This window comes from Pongo abelii, chromosome 17, assembly GCF_028885655.2.
Source record: "Pongo abelii isolate AG06213 chromosome 17, NHGRI_mPonAbe1-v2.0_pri, whole genome shotgun sequence".
In the NCBI taxonomy this organism is placed as follows: domain Eukaryota; kingdom Metazoa; phylum Chordata; class Mammalia; order Primates; family Hominidae; genus Pongo; species Pongo abelii.
In genome coordinates, this window is record NC_072002.2 from 37,828,048 (window position 1) to 37,846,246 (window position 18,199).

The following is an 18,199-nucleotide window of genomic DNA, read 5'->3' on the forward strand; positions in this document are numbered from 1 at the left end:
CTCGAACTCTTGGGCTCAAGCGATCCTCCTGCCTCTGCCTCCCAAAGCACTAGGATCACAGGCATGAGCCACCACATCCAGATGACCCTGTCTCTAAAACAAAATAAAACAAAACAAAACAAAACACAAAAGAACCCTGTAAGATGTTTTCAATACAACTGCCCTAGAAACCATCTCCACAAAGTGGCTCTCTGCCAGCCCAGCAGACACCGACAACACCTATAAACACAAAAAAGCACTCCTGCATAAAGCCCAGAGCAAGTGCCCCTTTTCCAGTGCTCTTTAGTTTTCGTCTTAACTGAGTATCTATGCCTTCTGGGTATTTCTGTTTTCTTGGACACATGTCACTCGGTGCTTTCGGCAGATGTGTGGATCAGCTGATAGCATGCATTCTCCCCGGATGCTCCCTTCAGCCTGATAACATTCGCAGCGCAGGGTGAGCTTCATTGTTTTCAGACCACAGTGGAAAACCAGAGCACACCCTAGAGGAAAACACCTAGCGAACCCAGCTAATTACTACACCTCCCATTGGGAACACTAACCTCAAGCAAAAATATAAGACATATTTCCCTGCAAGCCCAGCCACGTATGTCACGTGGAGGGTCCTGGATTTCCAGTGGGCGTCAGCTGAGCTGCCAAACTGCCCTCCAGGCAATCATTAAGAAATTAATCAGCCTGTACAGATTTTCAAGCAGATGTTTTATATGGGAATAAAATTTTCGGAAAGTCTACCATGTCCTTAGCTGCTGAAAACTCTCAGGAATTTTCTTTTTCTTTTTTTTTTTTTAAATTTTTTTTTAACTCTCAGGAATTTTCCAAGATGAACTACCCATGCATTGAATTTTTCACTGTGCATTCCAAGTTTCGGTTCTGCCCCACCCATCCATATTTCAATCGTTTTTAAGAAAATATTTAGATTGTTTGGGTAAAGGTAAAGGTCTTAATACAAAATGGAAGTTATAATGCATGAAATTTCTTGAGTCACCTTAAAACAGAGAGGAAATTACTATGGGAAGGGGCTTTTCTTTTCACCAAACACTTTGGCTTTTCCTATTCAATGTGTATATATATATATATATGCACTACACACCCTCAGATATACTCTACCTATATATAGCCAAAGACATATCTAACCTTTAGACCTGTGCTTCTTAGATTAGGCTACATGTGAGAACTACCTGTTGCCCAAGCTGTGCCTTCAGAGACTCCAGTTTTGTTGGTCTGGGGTGGGCCTCGAAATTGGTATTTTTTTAAACCTTTCCAGATAATTCTAATGGGCAGCCAGAGTTGAGAATCGCCTCTTTAGATCATTATCAAGTAATTCAATCATTCTACTGGTAATGTTGCAGGCTCAAAGTGTGTTACAGATTTTGAAGTGCAGAGGGTGAGGCTAGCTGCTATGAATTTCAAAGAGGCCTGTGATTTGTCAGGGTTAACCATGTAAACTCTGGAAAGGGTGTTCAAATGGAAAAGTTCACACCTACAGAGCTCATTACATGTCTATGAAAGTATAGTGCCCCGGGCATAAGGGTTAAATGTCTAGCTGTAGGACAGCCTAAAATACGGTTCCTAGATAATTGGAAGTAGGAATTTTTCCACTCTTCACCATGAGACTGTCAAGTCAATTCATCTCCCTATATTCTATTTTTGCCTACAAAACTAGAGTAATGTTTGTCGTAAATCCTATGGCATTATAACAACAATTAATTGAAAGGCCCTTGGGTGATGATGTGCTAATTGACAGTTAGCTGCAAACAGACCCGCACTAGCAGTGGATGCCTTTCACAGGTCAATGGCATGTATATATTTCACAGAGGTCTTCATCCATCCAACCTCACTTTTCTACCAAATACCTTAGATTTCTCCTCTTTGTGCCCTTCCTCACAAATACTACAGCAGTATATTTTTATATCCAATGAGCGCATTTAGAAAAATGTTGTATATTTTGGTTTTCAGCAAGTCCATATGCTGGGCTTTGTAGTTTGTCATGGTACGAATAAGTATCACATGATTTTTGAAGGTCTTAATTGCATAGGTACAAGAAATGTTTCATCTGCACAACAAACATTTAAAAGGGAGAACAAAGATGGGTAAATAAGATAAATGGTCTTTTTTTGTCAGTGGGGGACAGAGTCTCACTATGTCACCCAGGCTGGAGTGCAATGGTGTGATCTCAGCTCACCGCAACCTTCACCTCCTGGGTTCAAGTGATTCTCCTGCCTCACCCTCCTGAGTAGCTGGGATTACAGGCACCCACTACCATCCCTGGCTAAGTTTTGTATTTTTAGTAGAGCCGGGGTTTCACCATGTTGGCCAGGCTGGTCTCGAACTCCTGACCTTGTGATCCACCCACCTCGGCCTCCCAAAGTGCTGGGATTACAGGCGTGAGCCACCGCGCCCGGCCAGATACATGGTTTCTATATAAAAAAAGCCCATCTGGTCTGCTGTATATTTTTCTCGACTCAGACCCAAGTCCTACTGTCCATTAAAATATTTTTGAAGTTGGCATTTCTGGCATCTGAATTTAGACTGCAATTTTGTGTGTGATGAGAAATGTCCTAATGTCCCCCCGAAATGCACTCACATAAAGTTGGTCATGGATGTTTGCTCCGTGCTTCAGCAAGGTCTCCACCACCTGCATGTGCCCGTACTGACTGGCAGCCAACAGGGCGGTGCCCCCGTCCTATGGACATGCAAAGTATAAACACATTAGAGGTGGCGCAGGCACATAATTCACCAGCAGATGTTCCTCACATACATAGAATTTAGGAAGAGAGTTTTCCCAAAGATAATAACAAACTCACTTTCCCTCTTTTTTTTTTTTTTTTTTTGAAATGGAGTCTTGCTCTGTCACCCAGGCTGGAGTGCAGTGGTGCGATCTCGGCTCACTGCAATCTCTGCCTCCTGGGTTCAAGTGATTCTCTTGCCTCAGCCTCCCAAGTAGCTGGGACTACAGGCGCATGCCACCATGCCCAGTTAATTTTTGTATTTTTAGAAGAGATGGAGTTTCACTATGTCAGTCAGGCTGGTCTTGAACTCCTGACCTCAAGTGATCCACCTGCCTCGGCCTCTCAAAGTGCTGGGATTACAGGTGTGAGCCACCGTGTCTGGCCTACTTTCCCTCTTTTATCCCTTTTACTTTTTCTTTATAATTATGGCAGAGTTCATCCTAAGGACATGATTATGTTGTATATGTGGGCGGCTTGCTAGAGATGTATTACAGTTATTTGACCAAGTTATTTATTGTGAGTTAACTTAGAAAATTCCTACGCCAAATGCAGCATCATCTATTTGCTTCTCAATATGAGAAACACAGACCAGAAAGTCTTGTCAGTTCTTGGAATCATCAGAAAAGCCTCCCAGGGCTTCAAGCCAGAGACTTCCTGGGGAAACGCTGTCTTCTCCCTGTGATGTAACCCAGTGGTAGGCCACTGAGATTAAGGTGTTTCTATGGGGTAACCCTCTGGGGCCATTGCCCTCATGGGACAAGATCTGCTTCCATTAAAAGAGCGGATAGCTATGGCACATTCTGTGTGTTTCTCACTATCCTACTTAGTATTTTCCTTTTAACATGTGCCAATTTGTCCAGGGCTCTTTAAAAGTGTGGCCCTAAAAACTAAGCAGAAGCCTGAGCAACAAAAATTAGCCAGGGTGTGGTGGTGTGCACCTGTAGTCCCAGCAACTTGGGAGGCTGAGGTCGGAGGATCGATTGAGCCCAGGAAGTGGAGGCTGCAGTGAGCCAAGATCACACCACTGCACCCCAGCCTGGGTGACAGAGCGAGACACTGTGTCAAAACAAACAAATAAAAAAAGTAAAAAAAAAAAAAAAGAAACCAACTAAGCAGGGCACTGTAAAGCACACGTGCTCTGATGTGGAATGGGATATTCCTGTGCTCCATCTACTCTACTTTTATCTCTGCAGCCTAAATTAGAGCTTTTCTACCAACCACATCACACTGCTGACTCATTGAGTTTGTGGTCAACTAAAATCCTTAAGGTTTTCCTCAGGTGCTACAGCTAAGGCATTCTTTTTTCCCATCTAGTGTTGTTGAGTTGTTTGGCTCTCTGACCTGGACATCTGAGCTAATTATAAGTAATTCAAAAACACGTAATCTGGTTCTAAAATATGAATCATAAATATAAGATATTGTAGTTTCTAAATTTGGGCATAAGGTGTTTGTTCAAAATGCCTACTCATAGAGCCCCACCCTCAGCCCCACCTTCAGTAGGTCTGGGGTGAGATCCAGAAATATGCCTTTTGACCAGTCATGTGGGTTGATTGTGTAGGCAAGTGGCAGGTGGGCCTCATGTGGAGAAACACTGCTATAAGAGGTCTCGAGTTCATAGGCAGGTAACATCCTACGGGGCTGCGTGTGGCTGGGTAGGGCTTTCCCAGAGGCAGGCTCTGTGGTGGGGTAGGGTGCTTGAGATGGGCTTTGAAGAGTGGGGAATGGAGAGGAGGGAGACTGAAGGCTGAGGCTGGTGGTAGACGGTAGTGGTGGGGAGGCATCACAAAATTGCCTAACAGCAGGAATAAGCACCATTTCTAAGCTTTATCCTGTTAATTTTCCTAGCTAATAAAGTAATAAATTTTCCTGCCTAATAAAGTAACAGAAAAGATAAAATACGACGATTCTCATGGACGAACTGCTGTTATTTTTGTATGTATGTATGTATGTCAGGGTCCTGCTCTGTCGCCCAGGCTGGCTGCAGTGGTGCAATCATGGCTCACTGCAGCCTTGAACTTTTGAGCTCAAGCGATCTTCCTGCCCTAGCCTCTTGAGCAGCTGGGACTACGGGTGTATGTCACTGTGCCAGCTTTTAAAATTTTTTTACTTTTTTATAGATGGGGTCTTGCTATGTGGCCCAAGCTGGTCTGGAACTCCTGGGCTCAAGCAATCCTCCCACCTCAGCCTCCTGAGTAGCTGGCATCACAATACCTGACTAATTTTTTAAAAAATGTTTTATAGAGATAGGGTCTTGCTACATTGCCCAGGCTGGTCTCCAACTCCTGGTCTCAAGCAATCCTTTCACCTTGGTCTCCCAAAGTGCTGGGATTACAGGTGTGAGCCATCCCACCTGGCCTCTTTAATTTAATTAAAAAAAATTTTTTTTGAGACAGGGTTTCACTCTGTCACCCAGGCTGGAGTGCAATGGCGAAATCATGACTCACTGCAGCCTTGACCTCCCAGGCTCAAGCGATCCTCTCATCTCAGCCTTCCAAGTAGCTGGGACTACAGGCACATGCAACCATGCCTGGCTAATTTTTGTATTTTTAGTAGAGACGGGGTTTCGCCATGTTGCCCAGGCTGGTCTTGAACTCCTGGGCTCAAGCGATCTGCCTGCCTCAGCCTCCCAAAGTGCTAGGTGTAAGCCACCATGCTCAGCCTCTTTTATTTTATAAAACACAGTTTTGGGGCATATAGATTTAGTAACAGTGAGAACAATTGTTGAAGCAAAGTTTTGATGACAGGATCATTTAAAACTGAAAGCCTCTCAGCCCTCTCTTCTTCCCATGGAAAGCTCTTGGATACCGGCAGCTGACCTAATGCAAATCTGTGGAATTGCTCATCCTGAGTTCCATGTTCCCTGGATTTCTGAGATAGTACAAACTGGCTCATGTACAAAGGCTTTAAGCCAGCATTCACTCATTAACCAAGAAGACTGAAGCAGTCATATGGTCACTCATGATCGTTTCGACCTTAGTTCAAAGAGTTGAGATTTAGGTTCATAGGACTTTACTTTCTATTTTTAGTTATCACTTTTATAATAGAAAATAAAATAATAATGTAAAAAAATATATATAGTATTACTGTATGTTATACTCAGTAAGTTTGAAGGCATATACATAGTACAATAGCAGATTTCAGAAAAGACAAAACCTTATATGAAATTCACATCTACTTAATGGTTAGAATTTTATTATTTGATTTATTTTTTTGAGACAGGGTCTTCCTTTGTGACCCAGGCTGGAGTGCAGTGGTATGATCATGGCTCATTGCCGTCTTGACCTCTCGGGCTCAAGTGATCTGCCCGCCTCAGCCTCTCAAATAGCTGGGACTATAGGCATGTGCCACCATGCCCAGCGAATCCTTTTTTTTTTTTAATAGAGATGAGGTCTCACTTTGTTGCCCAGGCTGGTCTTGAACTCCTGAGCTCAAACTATCCTCCTGCCTCAGCTTCCCAAAGTGCTGGGATTACAGGCATAAGCCACCTTGGCCAGCTCCAGCAGTTACCATTTTAACAGAAAAAAAATCCCACTGGAAACTCCCTTGATATCTAAATAGTCCACAAAAAGGATTAACTAAGAAAACCTGAAAGTTTCCAACTTGCGCACATTTTCAGGAATTTAAAAATTATAATTAGGCTAGAAATGAGCTGACAATTACAAAAATCTTATGGCAGTTCAAATTCTGCTACTACAAAATATTATCATGTAAAATCATACCGTCAACACGAAATTAATCTTTCTACATTCTCAGCCTTCTTATCTATATGTCAAAAATGAAAATCAATTACTTCTTTTTTTTTTTTTTTTTGAGACAGAGTCTCACTCTGTCACCCAGGCTGGAGTGCAGTGGCGTGATCTTGGCTCACTACAACCTCTGCCTCCCGGGTTCAAATGATTCTCCTACCTCAGCCTCCTGAGTAGCTGGGATTACAGGCATGTGCCATCACGCCTGGCTAATTTTTTTTTGTATTTTTAGTAGAGACAGGGTTTCACCATGTTGATCAGGCTGGTCTCGAACTCCTGACCTCGTGATCCCCCTGCCTCGGCCTCCCAAATTGTTGGGATTACAGGCGTGAGCCACCGCGCCTGGCCAATTACTTCTTTAAAGGAAGAACCACTATATAGTTTCCCAACTATGTAAACTGTAGCCATGTATTATGTATTTCAGTGAGGATAGCTCATGAAAGTAAGCTGTCTGCCAAACCACCCTCTTTAGAAATGTCTCAGATCTAGTAGGATCAGATTAATACTTCCAACAATTCCTATCATAGTATCAGAATTAATCTTAAGTGGGAAAAAGAACATGGAAACAGGGAAAGTTAGAAAGCCACTGCTACTGTACCCCTCCTGGTTACAAAATTTAGTGTTCTACAGTAGAAAGGTATCAGTTCAGGAAAGGATAGAAGTAATTCCCCATAAAATTTTCCAATTGTGAGCCCAGAGTAAAAATGTAACGTTTTGAATAGAACCCTTAGAGCTACCCCTGAACCATTACAAGTAACCTTGAGGAAATCCACTTACTTAGGTTTGAGAATCTTGTAAAAAGGGAAACACAAATTCGTACCATAGATGAGGAGAAAAGCAATACCCATGGCTGCTGAAATTCTTCAACATAATGCAAAATCAAGAAGGTTATCTCACTTTGGTCCTAAATTCAGTGGATGCTCCAAATCCAAAGAGAAATCTCACGACATCATTATGGCCTTGCTGGGCGGCAAAGAATAGGGCAGTTGTACCTGACTGGGAGAGAAGGAGAGGCTAGTTTTAAAAGACACTTGGTTATCTTACATTTGATTTGAACATCTGCAAAGAAACAAAACAATATCCTTGCATAGAAACCTTCTAGCCTAGGAAGGGGCTAAATTTGAACAGATTCTTATTTTTTGGTCAGAGAAGTGACAAAAGGAAAGGAAAACTTTATTCTTAGTGAAATGGGATGAATGGTGGCTCCTCAAAAGATCTGTCCTCATCCTAAAACTTGTGAATATTACCTTCTATGGCAAAAGACGTGATTAAGTTAAGGATTTTGAGAAGAGCTTACCCTGGGTTATCTGGGTGGGCCCTAAATATAATGACAAGTGTCCTTCTAAGAGTGAGGCAGAGGCACTACTCACAATAGCTAAAATGTGGAAGCCACTGAAATGTCCATCTGTGGATGAGCAGACAAGCAAAATGTGATGTATCCATACAATGGACTATTATTTAGCTAAAAAGAAAGAAAATTCTGACATATGCTACAACATGGATGGGCTTTGATAACATTATGCTAAGTGAAATAAGCTAGTCATAAAAGGCCAACAACTATATATGATTCTACTGTGATCTTTTTTTTTTTTTTTTTTTTTTTTTTTGAGACAGCGTCTTGCTCTGTCACCCAGGCTGGATGGAGTGCAATGGCGCCATCTTGGCTCACTGCAACCTCTGCCTCCCAGGTTCAAGTGATTCTCATGCCTCAGCCTCCCAAGTAGCTGGGATTACAGGTGTGCACCCCCACACCTGGCTATTTTTTGTATTTTTAGTAGAAACAGGGTTTCACTATGTTGACCAGGCTGGTCTCGAAGTCCTGGCCTCAAGTGAGCTGCCCACCTTGGCCTCCCAAAGTGCTGAGATTACAGGCATGAGCCACTGCACCCAGCCTGCTGTGATATCTAAAGTAGAGTTATAGAACCAGAAAGTAGGATGCTGGTTGCCAGGGGCTGGGGGAAGGGGAGTATGGGAAGTTATTATTTAATGGATACAGAGTTGTGTAGTTTTACAAAATGAAAAGAGTTCTAGAGATAGATGGGTGGTGATGTTGGTTGCACCACATTACGAATGCATTTAATAAGACTGAACTGTACACTTAAAAATGGCTAAGAGGGTAAAGTCTACATTATGTGTATTTTACCACAATAAAAAACAATAAATTTTTTTTGAAGTGAGGCAGAGGGATATTTGACCCAGAGAGAGGGCAATGTGACCACATAGGCAGAGACTGGAGAGCTGTGGCGATGAGGAGAGAGTGCTGACAGCCACCAGGGGCTGGAAGAGACAAGGAAGGGAATTCCCCCAGGAGCCTCCAGCGGCAGTGTGGCACAGCCCACACTTTGATTTTGGACTTCTGGCCTCCAGATCTGAGAGAATAAATTCCTGATGTTCGAAGCCACCCAGTTTGTGTTAATTTGTCACAGCAGCCCTTGGAAACTCAAGATATTTGGTATGGTGTTTGGTAAACACTAGCATTCATTAATACAGGGAAAAATTCAAATTACAAATTTTAGTGCCCCAGAGTGGAAGACTACTTGTACAAGAAGGAAAATAAATAATTCATGCACAAACTTCTCCAATTGCAAGCCCAGAGTCAAAATGAGCTCAAAACATTTCTCAAAATGGGACATAACAATAAGAAACAGCCTGATTCTAAAATTTAAACTGATCATGACATTCTGAGACACAGTTTTTAGTATCCTCCCTTCCTATCTACTTTTACAAGTCTACTCAAAGATTGGTACCCAAATCACTGTGTAATATGAGCAAAATCATGAACCATTCTTGTGGGCAACACACATTTTTCCTATAGAGGTACTCTTCACTTCTGAGCTTGGAGCTTGGGACAAAGCTAATACCACACCTTACCAGACACACTTACCAGATGGTAGGTCTCACTCATGTGTGAAAAGCTGAGGACAGCCTGGCCTATAAGCTAGTGATCATGCTTAAAACTTGTTCTTAAGGGCCTGGGTGTCTCTGCGAATATGTATGTGTGTACATGCATGTGTGGGATGGGAGTGGGGACAATAAGACCCACTGAGACAGGCAGATCCACCCACTTGTTTGCCTGTTTTTAAATGTGATCTAGAAAAAAAAAAAAGCCCCTTAGTCAAGCTGTAGCTTGCCTAACTTCTCACTGATGGCAGTGGTGGCCTGTCTGGAGCAGCAGCTGCGAAGATGCAGGCTGCCACAGGGGAGGTGCAGCTGGGGCTGCATGCTCCTCAGGTCCAGTGGGAGCTGGAAGCAGGTGGGAGCCCCATCCCCTATTGAGTTGGCTGTGCGGGAGCAGCCATGCCCAGCTGCAGCTCCGGTTCTGGGCATCCCTGTGCTCTCTGGGCCTGGGAAGCCCCCATTACCCCCGCAGGCTTGGAAGTGCCTGCTCCTGCTCCCTGGCCTCTCCCCACTCCCGGCACCTGCTCCAGTGTGGAGCAAAGCTGTAGCCGAGCCTGGGTGCTGTCTGTCATGACCTGGCTAGGGGAGTGCGTGCTTGAGGTATGTATGCTTGAGGTGGTGCTGACATGCCAGCCTTGCCCCCCAACCTTGGCCCCCTCCGGACTTTGGGTGCTGACAAGCACAGGAGGGAGGCTGAAGGGCTGAGGGCAGCTAGGTGTGGGCCTGTAGGCACCCCTTGGCAGGAACAGCCCGGGTGCCGTGGATGGCATGTTGATGTTGGGAGGCAGACACATTCCCACCCATGGCTTCCCATGGACCAATCAGCACACACTCCCTCCTTTCTGAGCCCATAAAAACCTCTGACTCAGCCAGATTCAAAAAGATGTCCAGACTATCAGCTGTTGGAAGGATCTACCCATTGTGGGTCTCCTGTCCACTGAGAGCTGGACACAGAGGTCAGGACTACCAGCTACAGGAAGGAGCTACACACTGTGGGTCTCCTCTCTGCTGAGAGCTGAACACAGATATCGGGACTACCAGCTGCAGGAGGAGCTATCCATTTTGGGTCTCCTCAGATCGTCAGGATGACTTGCCTGCGGAAAGGAGCTACCCACTATGGGTCTCCTCTCCACTGAGAGCTGAACACTTGTTAGGATGACCTGCCTGCAGAAAAGAGCCACCCACTTTGGGTCTCCTGGGAGGTGTTCTGTCACTCAGTGAAGCTCCTCTCCACTTTGTTCACCCTCCAGTTGTTTGCATACCTCATTCTTCTTGGATGTGGGACAAGAATTTAGGACCTGGTGAATGACCCTGTTTATAACACAAACAGGGCTGAAACATGCCTTCTGCTTGCCACATTGCAGGCAATGAGGAGAAAGGAGCTACAGCCCTTTGGGGAGCCCAGACCTAGGGGCTCCCTGAGCCAGGGCTATGATACCCTCTTTGGGGCTCTGTGGTTGCTGGCATCTCCAAGCTTCCAGGCACCACTACATTCCCTGGTGTCTGCAGTGGAAGCCACTTGTGGTACACCTGGTCCAGCCGCAGCCTCACACAGAGCTGGCACCTGTGCCAGTGCCTGGAGCTGCCTGCCTCGCCACAGCTGGCATGCCTGGTTGTGTGCAGTGGCTGGACCCCATGCTTGCTCACACACCTGGCCTGCCCTTGGCAGGCGTGAGATCTGGGCTGGTAGGGTGAACCAAGTGCAACCTGCTGGGCCAAGTGGGCAGAATGAGCCCAACGGGCCTGAGCAACACTTAGGCAGAAGGTGCTGCCAGCCATGGAGGTTTCCAGCTGGCAAAGTGACACCCTAAGGATCCTGTGACAGCCAATCAGCAACAAAAGACCCAAGAAACTATTAACCAGAAGTTCTCACTTTAGGTGGGTAGGGACTTCCTGGGGCCCCGCATGCACAGTTAGACTTAAACTTCAACTTATAGTCACCTCTTCCTTATCTTAATGCTAAAAATCACACCTGAAGGTGGAGATTTAAAATGCTAATCTTACATGCAATGATTAAAAAGCATATTGAGCTACTGTGCAAGTGCTACAGAAACCCCTCCTATACACGCCCCGACTAAACCCTTCCCTGTAAAAAGACCCTATAAAACAAACTCACATACTTCTCTTGGGGAGCAGGCAACCCTTTTCCTTTCCATAGGGAACCTGGTTCCCTTATGCACAAGCTAAACAAACTTTCTCTTTGCTATCTGACAATCTCTCTTGACTTCTATCCTGGGAGATTACAAGAATCTAGGGTGCTGATAACACCACCACTGAGGGAGAACATGTAACACCTTCCCAGTTAGATATAACCCACATCAGGCTGTGCCCTCAGCCAGACTCTGTCCCAGGAAGGCACAGGCATCGTGACCATTCACAGGGCCTTTCTGCCTGCAATGCAGGTTCCCACAGAAATAAGTGGGAAGCATCCTCCCACTGCTTTGTTACAGTTGAGGATGCTGGGTTCCGGAAAACTTAGGGAATCAATAGTTCTGGAGGAAGAAACTTGGCTAGAATAGGAAAACCCTCGCCTTCTCAATAGACATTAAATTTTAGAGACTACCAAAGGTCTTTTCTAGAAGTTGTTTCTTTAGTAAGAGAAATAATTTGTTTTTCAATAGGCTTTCTTGATACATTAATTACATAAATCATTATTAGAGCAGTTTGAGTTGATTTTAGAACATATATACTACTATTAATCATTCTGTACCTCAATGCAGCAATCCATAAATAGAAGCTATACCTTAGTCTGGAATGTGAATAAAAGTTTTAAATATGTATGCCTTACTTCAGGGCTTCATGCCAACTGTATATTTGCAGCTCCTATGCCTGAGAGGTGTCATCAGCCAATTGTGGGTTCTTTAAAGCAATAGTGTTTCAGGAACATTAGTTTCCAGTTTGTCTCTCTAGCAAGCTCTGTGTATCTAGAGAGCTGACCTAAGCAAGGAGTGGCAGGTAGTTTTTCAGGAGACAAATATTCTGATATTGCAAAGTGGATTAACAATGGATCAAGGCAGAAGTCTGCCATAGGAGTAAGTTTCAAAGCACTGCAAGGCACTCTTTTAGCTTCCAAAACTGGTACAGGAGGCTGGGGTCTGCCTTTGGCTTGGCAGCCCTCTTGCCCCAGACTGACACAGTCTCAGGAAATTCAGGGACTGCCAGGAACTTACATGGCACCATCATTTGAGCCACACAGGTTACCTTTAAGCTGAGTACACTTTGGTAAATCTTCAAAGGCTTTTGTTCTCAGTGCTATGAGAGTTTTCATCTCCAAGATTAGTTGAGCAATTGGAACCAAATGGATAAATATAAAACCACAGAAACCATAGACTGGCTAGAAATCAAATACTGTTCTCATCTTCTAGCTGCTTTTCTCAGTTGTTTCAGAGAGATTTTTGTGCATGTTGAATTTGTCCTTCAGGATAAAGTTTTTAAAGTAAACCAGATCTGGACCATGTTACCAGATCTGGACCGTATTGTTTTTATTAGAGAAAATCTGTCTTTAAAGTTGTAATAAACAAAGACTATAAAGCAGAGAGGAAAAATAAAAAGATTAAAGTAATTTTAAACTATAATTCTAAATGGGTCCAGATATTTTCATCCCACAGGAAAATTAAGTGCTGAAGTGAAAATGACCTCAAACAACGATCTAGTGTTATGGAAACTGTACCAAAGAATCTGTTTGTGAGAAGATTGCATTTGCTGTAGTCTCTTTATACTGCTCCTCTCAATAGACCAGGCCTGTTGATCCAGGGCTACAGAGACCCAGTCCCAGATTCTGCATGTCACTCTTTCATGGTCCACAGCCAAGGCCTCCAGCACCCAGACGGGTGGTGGGAAGGACATCTGGATGTGTCTTGGAACTCTATTTTTGAGTCAGGGTCTCTCTGTGTCACCCAGGCTGGTAGTACAATCATGGCTCACTGCAGCCTGTAACTTCTGGGCTTAAACGAGCCTCTAGCCTCAGCCTCTCAAGTAACTGGTACTATAGGTGTAGACCACCACGTCTGGCTAAATTTTTAAATTTTTTTGTAGAGATGGGGTCTTGCTATGTTGCCCAGGCATATGTTACACCTGGAACTCTTGACACAGTCCTGAGACCTGATGTGTCTGAATTTGCTCCACTCAGAGGTGACGGTCCAGGCTGGAAGAATGAGATATACGATATACTGGCTTGATGAAAGTTTGGTTGGTGAATTGTCTTTCTAAAATGTTGCAAGGCAGGACCTGGGATAAAATAAGGCTGGACCAAGGAAAACCAAGTGGTTCAGTCTGGACTTGCCCAGGAAGCCCATCTCAGGTCTGAGTCAGTGTGAACTGAGAGGTCAGATGCACTCTACGGATGACCTGAGCGTGTGTCTCCACAAAGATTAGTTTACCAGGTCCTGGGTCAGCTTGGAAATATGTAGATGGAGCTTTCTCAGAACTGAGCCCCAAAGTATGTTAAAATGTCCTGGCCTAGGCAATCCTGGCACTTTGGGAGGCTGAGGTGGGCAGATCACGAGGTCAGGAGATCAAGACCATCTTAGCCACCATGGTGAAACCCCATCTCTACTAAAAATACAGAAAATTAGCTGGGTGTGGTGGCACACACCTGTAGTCCCAGCTACACGGGAGGCTGAGGCATGAGAATCTCTTGAACTTGGGAGGTGGAGGTTGCATGAGCCGAGATTGCGCCATTGCACTCCAGCCTGGGCCACAGGGCGAGACTCCGTCTTAAAAAAAAGGCCCAGATTCCCTTCTGCTTCTCTAGATTAGACTAAGAATGGATCCTCAAGGAAGACCAAACTCCCAAGATTGTCCTTGAATGAAGTGTGGGAACAGGCTCACATTTTTGTCCAGTGTTGACCCATATGGCTTCTTCCAGGAGAGCTTATTTAATTCATGGCCAGTTAGAGAGCAGTCCTTTGAAAACATGGTTTGGGGAGGATGATTGAGACATCCTAGCAAGTGAGACTCATTACAAATAGGCTGGTGACTCAACTTTTCTAAAAATATAATGATCTATATGAAAATGCTATAAATCCTACAGTATCTCATCCCAAGGGAATAATAAAGAACTGATTTAAGCTTGACAAAAAAAAAAAAAAAGGTGTGAGTGTTTATAGGCAGGTGGTAAGAGGTTTGGTTACCTCAGATATGCCCGACAGGCTACGCTCAAATGCATACTGCTAGTACGTTGCTGGACCTCATTGTAGGCACAATAAACTCTGCAACGGGCTTTCATGTGGGAGAAAAGCAATGATGGCTCTTGTCCCCCATACCAGTTCACTATCATGAAAACTTCAGATCTCTGAGCCTGGTCACTTTTCTTCAAGTGCAAAGCCTGACCTACCTCTCTCTGGAGATTGATGTCTGCTCCTTGCAGAACCAGTTCCCTCACACAGTCTATGTGGCCAGCATAGGCAGCAACCATCAGGAGTGTGGTGCCGTGCTGGATGGAGGAGAGACAGATGAACAGTTAGGCCACTGCTATGTCAGAGAGAAGGGTCCTAGAGAAGATGCTGCAGAGACGTCAACTCCACTCAGAACACATCCAAGGGCAAAATTCCCTGCAGTGATAAAAGCGCTCATGAATAATCTCATCATGCAGCCTAGATGGGAAAAAGCAAAGCGACAAATTGCTGAGGTTGGAATTTTCGATGTAAAAATTCGCTTACTTCCATTACGTTCAGAAGCACAGTCCAAATGAACCATAGTTACTGCATTTTAAGGCAGTGATGATATAATGCTCTCATTTTATGATTCCTATTAAATGATTCCTGAGCCAAAACATTGCTATTAATGCAAAAGAAAAATTAAATGGTACCATCTGATTTTCCATATTTAAAAGTCTTCATCTTCAAAATGATTCAGGTAAAGATGTATGGCATCAGGTGAAATGAGAGACTAGAGAGCTGAGAGTCAGGAGCTGTGGGGGCTAAACCCAGGTAGCTGTCACTGACCAACAGTGTAACCTGGGCAAGTTGCTTACAATTACTTGGACTCATTTATTTCATTTTTAAAATGAGGGGTTGGATGGGACGATCACCAAAGTCTGTCCCAGCTTTAAGATTCAAGGACTTGAGGTGTACCATGTGATATGGACCCTTCTAATTGAAGTGGGCATTTGCAGTTTGACCTACAGTTGTTTTCAAGCACTTGAAATTGTAATCTTAGCTACCACCTCTGCATATTCAGCAACCTGCTGCTCAGGAGTGGATGATGAGAGAGACAGATGACTCTGCACACAGGGGAGGCTCATTAGGTATAGGGCAATTAAGTGAATTTTGGAGGCTTCGTGTTATTTTCATCTATGGGATTTTGTAGGAAGGCAGTATTGCTGAGTAGTCACTGACAGTATGATCTTGGGCACATCATGTAACCCTTCAGTCTCATTTTCTTCATCTGAAATATGGGGGAATAATAAAAGTATCCGCCTGATTAAATTAGTGAATGAGATAAGTCAGGCAATATGGTTAACATAGTAATGGTAGATATTCGTTCAGTAAGTGTTAGATATTAAAATAACATTATGATAATTCAATGTTAGGTTGCCATCTGGCTTTTGTTGACTTCTGTCAGTGGCCATGCTAGTTTTGTGAAAGTCTTGTTGGCTTTATGTAAAAAGTACCGGTAAAGTAACGAAGTAACGAAGTAACAAAAAGCTAATGGCTTCTTAGTGGTGCTCTATGGTATTTTTTTTTTTTTTGAGTCGAAGTCTCGCTCTTGTCTCCCAGGCTGGAGTGGGATGGCACAATCTCAGCTCACTGCAACCTCTGCCTCCCAGGTTCAAGCGATTCTCTTGCCTCAGCCTCCTGAGTAGCTGGGATTACAGGCGCCTGCCACCACGCCCGGCTAATTTTTGTATTTTTAGTAGAGGCGGGTTTCACCATGTTGGACAACTGGTGTTTCTGCCCTACAGTTTTCCCACTGTGGTGTAGGAACCAGCCCCATAAAACCCAAATAAGACCAAGATGGCCAGTTCACAGATGCCCAAGACCCGACAGCAGCCTGAGTTCTGGCAAGGAACAGATGGTACATTCAAACTGGGAGAATTGGAAGAAAGTGTAATAAAGAGACTATTAAGCTGAGGCCTGGGCATAGGGCATCTACAAAGAACAGCACAGTACTGGGATCTAGGAACAGTGGGGGTCCGTGACCAGCTGAGGCCTGAAGGTGCCAGGGGAAGGGAGCGGCTCCCAGGATGCAGAGAACAGTGGGGCGCTGCTGCCAGACAGAAACAGGGAGGGCGGTGGGCTCCCTGATGTCCCTCTCCTCCTACACTCTGACTCCTGCAGATGCTCCTATGGGCCAAACACAACTGGAGGCCAGAGGAAAGTGAGTCTGCTGGAGTAGTACATACAGTTCAGACTGTGGGACTAAGAGCGAGAAGGGTGTGGAGTGGGTCTGGAGGTGTAACCAAAGATATCCCGTAAACCAAAGATATCCTGCCGTGATGCCCCCACGGGGCCAACTGGGGCAAACTGCTATTTCACTTTTAGGCTTGTGGTGGATTTCAAATTTGTACAATAAAAGCTGGAAATGGCACACCCTGTTTTCAGGAAAACAAAGCTCCTTTGAAACATTTTTATTCAAATCCTAAAATCAAAACATCATTGCTTGCTCCCTTTCCTCACTGGAGGTCCTCTTGGTCCCAGAGATGAGAAGTCTTGCTGAGGACAGAAAAATGATTGCCTCTAGCAGGGGATGGAAAGGCTCTCTAAGTGGTATCTGCCGGTGGGCAGTAGTATCTATTTTTGTTTCCCTTTTTAAATTGCCAATTAGTGTATTTATGTTTGCAAGAGGTAATGAAAGGATAAAAGCCCGGGGGAGGCTTCAATTTTTGTTTTCTCATCCTTGTAGAAGAAACATAACGCCCACATCCATGGCAGCCCACTTGTGCTCTAAATTATCTCCATCTTTTCATGAAAGTGGTTGGCTTGAATTCTTTCACTAAACAGGCTTTTCTTCTTGTAATCTGCCAATTCTGATTCCCAGTGAAGTGCCTCTTTCCCTATTGTGGTTGCCTTCTGTTTTATGCATTTAATTGTTTCCTTTTCTTTCTGACTTCCCCCAGCATGTTTTTAAGTTCACCACAGTACCTTGGATGTTTTAAAAAGGATAAAGCAAGCAAACACATGAACAAGTAAATAAGCATTGTAAAGGGGAATGTATTCCTGAGGTGCTCCTGTGCCCACAGAGGGCAATGGTGCACGCTGGGCATGCATCTACCGAACCATCGTACGCTGTCTCTGCAGTCCACGTCCACCCGGCCGCTGTTCAACAGCAGCTTCAGCAGCGCCAGGTTTCCTCTCCTGGCTGCCCAGAATGCAGCGTTGGCAAGTGGAGTTTCCTTCTGCAAGAACAAAATGAAACAGGATCTTAAAATTGATGTCAGTTAACATGACTGCTGCTATGCACATAGATAATAACATTCAGAAAGAAGAACATCCAGATGTGTTGCATCATTTGAAAGATTGCTCCTCCAGCAATAGACAACTGTAATAAGAGAATGAACTCTGTTGGATTCCAGACACCTGAGCTACCACATGGCTATGAAGAGCAGTGTTGTTGATAATCCAGCACTATTAATAACCTATTTCCCACTAATGTTCTCACTTTCCTGCCTCTGTTGTGTTTTTGTTCACCCAGTTTCCTTTTTGCTTGAAATGAATTTTCCTCCATCCTTCAAGGCCAAGGCTCTGCTCAAATGCTATTTCATCCCGGAAACATTCCAGATCTTTCTTCACCTCTAAGCGGGGCAAAATTTCTCCCAATTCTGACCTCTCAAAGGAGTTTACCTGCCCTTTTCCTAAGCCCTCAATGCTTTCTATCTGATTCCAA

General features: G+C 44.3%; 1 protein-coding gene across 5 annotated transcripts in view; it reads right to left on the reverse strand.

Moving 5' to 3' along the window:
• The window catches only part of ANKRD29 (ankyrin repeat domain 29), a 64,229-nt gene that overhangs the window by 33,193 nt on the left and 12,837 nt on the right, over positions 1–18,199 (reverse strand). For 3 of the 5 annotated variants that reach the window (XM_024236183.3, XM_024236182.3, XM_024236181.3), the window contains exons 2-5: positions 17,601–17,711; positions 14,709–14,807; positions 7,373–7,471; positions 2,585–2,683 (exon numbers count right to left, since the gene is read on the reverse strand). In XM_024236183.3, coding sequence (XP_024091951.1) covers positions 2,585–2,683; positions 7,373–7,471; positions 14,709–14,807; positions 17,601–17,711 — 408 coding nt within the window. Of the gene's footprint in view, positions 1–2,584; positions 2,684–7,372; positions 7,472–14,708; positions 14,926–17,600; positions 17,712–18,199 lie in introns of those variants that run through there. The other 2 variants (XM_063716858.1, XM_063716857.1) reach the window with 2 other exon arrangements.